The following is a 6415-nucleotide window of genomic DNA, read 5'->3' on the forward strand; positions in this document are numbered from 1 at the left end:
GAATCATAATGCAACGTCGCCCTCTTAATAAGACGGGTGGTTAATTGGATTACGCTTGTGTTATCTATTATAGCCCGGTGAGAGTGAAATATAGGATTTCAACAGAGAACTGAGCAAGGATATTGGGAAGAAATAAGGCAATACGAGCCCCCTTAGACTAGAAAATAACAAATTTAATCAAAACAAATTAATAGCGGCAATTCCTATTCAATCTAAATTATGTCAACATAATTTAATAGCAGTGTCTAACTTGGATTTATTTCATAATAATAACGAGTAGTGAAAAGTGCGCAATGTCCACGACTGATTGCATGACCGTGTATCAACGTCTTCCTGTATCCTTGAGCCTTCCTATTCTCTAGTCTTCAGCCCTTCCTGGACTTCCTAGTCCCTTGTTCTGGACTAGTCACTTCTTTTTTCGGACTTCCGTATTTGGACTATCCAGTCTCTCCCCAGAAAGCTGTTCCTTAAAGGACAAAATTACTCCATAATCTATATATGTACCACACTCAACACGTACATAAATTGCTTCATTTACGTTACTCAGAAGCATACTAGCTATCCACACTGCATAAATTCTGAACTAATCCGATAGAACATCACCCTCGCTTCACAGCGACAGGCCATAATTAACACGTTAGTGGTATCTTAAGCGTTACCGTATCTCTTTACCTACACTACTACATGCTCGATTACTATTGCATAAAGTTCACAAAATTCTAGCTGACAACAATCCCTAACTTTACATAAACATTAACAAATCAGATATAAATATGCGATTATCGTTAACTCACGATAATCAAAATCGTCCTAAGAGACCAAGAAAATTATTTCATATAATCCCATGAAATCCTACACATATGAAAACTTGGATAGCATGCAATCGTTAATTCTATCAATGAACTAGTAACTGTAAAATTAATGAGATAAATTGCATAACAACCCTAGCATTAACGTATTTCCATGAAATTGAGAAAACGGTACATACTATGAATCCTAGTCATATCCAACACATTTGCATAAAACAATCAGAAATAGAAAATTACGTGGGAAATTAAAATTGCGTACCTTAATGCTGTTCTTTTTCATAAATTATGCGTCCTAACAGTAAACCCTGTCTTTTCTTACAATACAGCCACCTGGTTCCCTCTTCTTGTTTAACGAGGAAAGCACTATTCTTTTTAGGCGTCCTTGGAGTCAAACTTCTCCTCTCAGGAATTTTAAGAACAAAGTATTTCGACTAAAGTCGTCACTTTAAATTAACGTTATTTTCAAAGTGTACGCCTTCATTTACTCTGGCCAATTGTAAACAGCGGTTCCTAATTTTTTCCCCAAGATAATCGTTTCTTTCTTTAGATCTTAGACAGCTTACGGTGCATATCAATTTCCCATTGAAAATGATAATTTGATATGGGTTCCCAGCAAGCGGTTATGGTTGGTAGCTCAAATGTTTACTTCCTCAGGACATCATAGCAATGCCCGGTGCAATCTCACTGAGCCATAAATTGTAACCTTTCAAGGTTTGACACTGACACTGGGGGGTGGGGGGAGAAAGAGCGAAATGACCCTTCACAAAGACTTTTCTGGCTTAAATGTGATAACATTTTAATGCTCAATGCATTCGACTTTAAGGTTCAATACAATTAAAAATTCGACACTTTCCACACGATATTTTGTTTTATGTAGGTGCAACATTTTACAGAAGGAATGAAAGTCGTTTAGCATTTCTTGCATGCCTTCTCTGCTTATTTTTTGATCATATGTGTGCTAATTTTAAATTCTCAATAAATTAAAACGTGTTGGATTTGACTGCTCTCTAGCTTGATTGCTATATGTTTTTGGTATGACTCGGTTACACCATCTTAATTGTTTTGCTGATTAGATGTATAGATGTTAATACGCTTGGGTATATGAAGAAGCACAAATCTTACAACACCCATTTACAAGAACCTTGCCAGTCTTAAAACCCATATAGTATCAAATGTACAATATGAGCCTATGAATACAAGTAAAGCTTAACTCTGAAGTACAACAATGTATTAATATTTGGTTTTAATGACGAAGAGATTAGCTGTGTTTTGGGGCGTCAGACTTCAGCTTGAGTATCTTAAATAGTGTTTTCATTTTCTGCAGAGTAATCAAGCCTAATATATAATATATTCGTAAATAAATGGCCACAGCATCTATTGCTTTCTATGCTCTTCTTGTAAGGTAGAATTTAATCATATTGCCCACTGTCCATGAAATGTTCCGATTTATGGGATTATATGAAACATTTTTGTGAGTAGTTCTTTAAGAACCTGTTCCCGAATTTCAGCATTTCATATTTTATCTAGTGAACGGGGTTTATTACTTTTGAACTATTTCATTGCTCTTTATTTTATCTCTTTAATTATACTTTAGCCAAGGTGAGGACAGTTTTATGTTGTGTTTTGCAGCTGATTTAGGTTTTGGAGATACTGTTTCATTAATATGTTATCACGTTCAGAAACATCATCAAATATGTCATTTGTGAAGTGTTCGTGCAAGTTTTCAACTCTTTCCTCTAACAGTTCTTTTTGTATTTACCTTTTCTGAATAGCTATTAACATGGTCCCAGCAAAGATCTGCCTCAATTTCTTTCATCAATTATATGTTTTATTCATATAATGTCCTGATCTTCCATCATTTTTTCTGGACAAGCTTTTCCAGTTTTTCAAACTTTTCCTCTACTCATTACGGTATTTCGTTAGTAAATTTGACAATGAATTAAAGTCTGTTTTCATTGTGATACCCATAGCTTTTGCGAACTTTTTCGTTTCTGTCTTTTAAAACTCTTAATTTGGGATTTAGAACATTCATTATATTTGTGCGTTTACTTGTGACTGTCAATTTGTATTATCAATGCATCGGTTAAATTGCATGCATATATAAGATTGTTAATTGGGTATCTCTGCATGAAATATTTTTGTGACAGTATAAGAGGTTAACTGTACATGATCCAATCAAGCCGTGACAAGTAAATCTAGTTTGTCATATTTACTTCTTCTGTCTCGACAAAGCTTTATATCAAAATCTATTATTATTATTATTATTATTATTATTATAGGTTACCTGATACTTTATTCCTTCGCGTCTTACGAATATGCATGGATAGGACTGAATGACACAGTGACTGAATCGAAATGGGTTTGGAGTGACGGGACAATATACAATTCGTCTGTGTCTAGATGGCACTCGGGTAAGCCTGTAATAATCATAAGCATTATTGGTCATTAATTTCCTAACTTACGAAGATCAGTCTAGTTATCTATTAGTTTATGATATCATTCTATTTCGCAATGAAACACATATGACATGCTTACGAAGTCTTTCATTGTGTTTTTACAATTGAAATTACATCCAGTGCGTCGTTTTTATGTTCAATAAACATTACTTTTTATCTATATAAAATAATCGAGTGTGATTCATTATTTTATTACAGAAAACATGAACATTATTAATCAGAAAACTGTCTTTGAAATATATATGTTATTGCATATATTATTATTTAAATTGTAATCTACAAACCGGTTTAAACAGAATTCACCACCCATTGTGTGAAGTTATTTCGTTGACTTCACAGTTTTTCATCTAAACGAGGTTCATTGGATACTGTGACATAAGTACTTATTTATGACCAAATCATTTCAAAAAAGCTACCTGATATAAAAGAATGTGTTTCGTTGTCAAAAGGATTTCTTGAGAGACTCGCATTGAGATCGATGATGGATATCACCAATTAAACTTACGTCTTATCTGCTCTTTCAGGACAGCCAGACAATGGAGGGTTTTGCTTTTTTACACCTTGTAATCAGGACTGTGTCGCTATAGTAAGCGACATCTATGGAAAAAAATGGTGGTATGACCGGGAATGCTCTGGTAGTTTTTATTCTGTAGGAAGATCGTTTTTTATTTGCAAGAAAGGTACGAAACTATATTGATTACAATGCATTGACATTTGACAGTTCGATTGTTCATGCACATTTTTAATTTTTAAATAACATAGCAAGACGACATAACCATAACATTCACATTACAGAAAGCAAACCTATTCCAACAGAGAGCAGCTCAGTAAGATTTTTCAGCTGGTGAATATCGAATAAAAATGTATGTGTTTGTGTGTGTTTGTTTATATGTGTGTGTGTGTGTGTGTGAATTAATTCAAACGGGACTGCGTCTAATAAAGCATATATATATATATATATATATATATATATATATATATATATATATATATATATATATATATATATATATATATATATATATGCTCAAATAGTTCCGAGAATGGGAGGGCTTATGTTATTGAGTAGAGTATTCACCAACTGAGCAAAGAGTTCATGAACAACCGTAGAACTGATCTTCAAGGTCGCGTGTTTTAGACAATGATGGATAAAATATAAAAATAAAAAACAGTCAGATCTTCCCATTCACTTCAACGAAAACATTGTATAAAATAGCATCAGTGAAGCAATCATCGGTCGTTGAAGAGAACATCAACCTACTTTACATTGGTTGCCGCTTAAAACATGTTTGACTGCAGTCTTTAATTTAAATATGTCATTTTAAAATTGATTGTGTGTAGACGACTTATTTGGAGGTTTCTTGTATAATAGGATACCGTGGTCCGTTCATTGTATTATCTACAAGAAGGATAAAGACTTTGGGGTGGCAGTACAAACATCAGTATTTACTTTGCTTAAAAGTCAATTTCATATCAATTTCATATCACCAATCTCTTACAGAGGCAGTCAAAACAATAGATCAAACAGAAACTGGTGCTCTAACACAAGGTATGCAATTTTGGTTCCAGACGATAGGGAGATCGTTTGCACGACGTATGTATGTATGTATTCGTTTGCACGCTGTATGTATGTATGCATGTATGTATGTATGTATGTATGTATGTATGTATGTATGCATGTATGTATGTATGTATGCATGCATGCATGCATGCATCCATGTATGTATGCATGTATGTTAGCATAAATGCATGCAGGCACGCACGCACACACGAACATACAGATTGATAGATGGATGGATCCATGCATACATGTAGGTACTTATGCATTCATATGTAAATTCTGACAAAAACCTAAACTTGTATTAGTTCTCCGCTAAGGTCACAATTCAGTTAAATCAGCAAGATACTTTTTAATGTTGATTGGAACATTTTAACTCACAGCGTTGTTTTAATTAAAAACCATCAGGTTTTACATACTATATCTGTTTTCAAAACCTGCTATATGCTTTAAGCAGTTCTTGTCAACCGGCATTCTTATAACACGCCCATTGAACTTAGAATAATTCTCTCTATTTTGCCTTTATTAAGAACTTTTTCTGGAAACCTCATTTTTTGACATTTAATTGAAGTGGCCCCAAATTGTCTCAGGATTGTCTCCACAATGACCCCAAACAAGATCGCCTCTCCATCTGTTTGACCATTATTGCAAAAGATTATAATTAAAAATTATTCCTGCCCCAGCAAGAACATCATGCCCACCTCACTGGGGGCTAGTGATTTATTGCCGGCCTAGTCATAGGTCAACATTAATTAATACGTATCATGCTGACGCGAAAAGATTGCTCAGTGATGTTGCCATCTTTCAAAATTCGCTCTGTTACAAGTACCCAGACTTACGCACCATAAAACTACTGGTACAGAAAATCTCCGATGAATTCTTTCAAACAACAAGAACCTTCTTTTGTTCCAAATAAGAATAATTTATTGAAATTTAAGTTTTAAAAATCGGTGACGAAACTACTATATCTTCATTTTTCTAACTGTTTCTCATGAATCAGTGACAGATGCATGCACCTAACTTGCCATGTGGATGTCATTATTTCAGGAATGATTGGTAAATCTGTTTTTTGTAATTATGGTAATAACAGTCATATAAGTAATTATATCATTGTATTTATCAGCGATATTCAGCTGATAATACCAAAGGTTATTTAAATTTTATATCATCTCTACATCTCGATAACCATTAACTATTTTCGTCCTTGCAGATACCAATGTCGTCTGTATCATTCAAATTTAAAGTATCTCGAAGTAATGGGTGTCACAGGTTCCCTGCAAATGTTTCGATTTCAAAAAACTTTTTGCAGATGAATCAACACACTTTCCATTACGTGGAAGGTTTAGTCGAATTAAGCTAATCTTTCCCAGAATAAAGTAACCGTTGTATTTCATATAATTGAATGGAGACTCACTCTCCGTGATACAAAGAGTTCATGAACAACTGTAGCACTGCTCATCAAGGTCGCGTGTATTAAACAATTATGGATAAAATATAAAAATAAAAAGTCAGTTTTTCCCATTCACTTCAACTAAAACATTGTATAAAATAGCATCAGTGAAGCAATCATCGGTCGTTGAAGAGAACATCAA

General features: G+C 33.9%; 1 protein-coding gene across 1 annotated transcript in view; it reads left to right on the forward strand.

Moving 5' to 3' along the window:
* The first annotated feature begins 2170 nt into the window (after positions 1-2170).
* The window catches only part of LOC149805480 (uncharacterized), a 24418-nt gene continuing 20173 nt past the window's right edge, over positions 2171-6415 (forward strand). Inside the window, exon 1 of the mRNA XM_089934243.1 lies at positions 2171-2206. Coding sequence (XP_089790369.1) covers positions 2171-2206 — 36 coding nt within the window. The remainder of the gene's footprint in view (positions 2207-6415) is intronic.

The sequence above is a fragment of the Sinohyriopsis cumingii genome, chromosome 2 (genome assembly GCF_028554795.1).
Source record: "Sinohyriopsis cumingii isolate HCF-2022 chromosome 2, ASM2855479v2, whole genome shotgun sequence".
NCBI classification, from domain to species: domain Eukaryota; kingdom Metazoa; phylum Mollusca; class Bivalvia; order Unionida; family Unionidae; genus Sinohyriopsis; species Sinohyriopsis cumingii.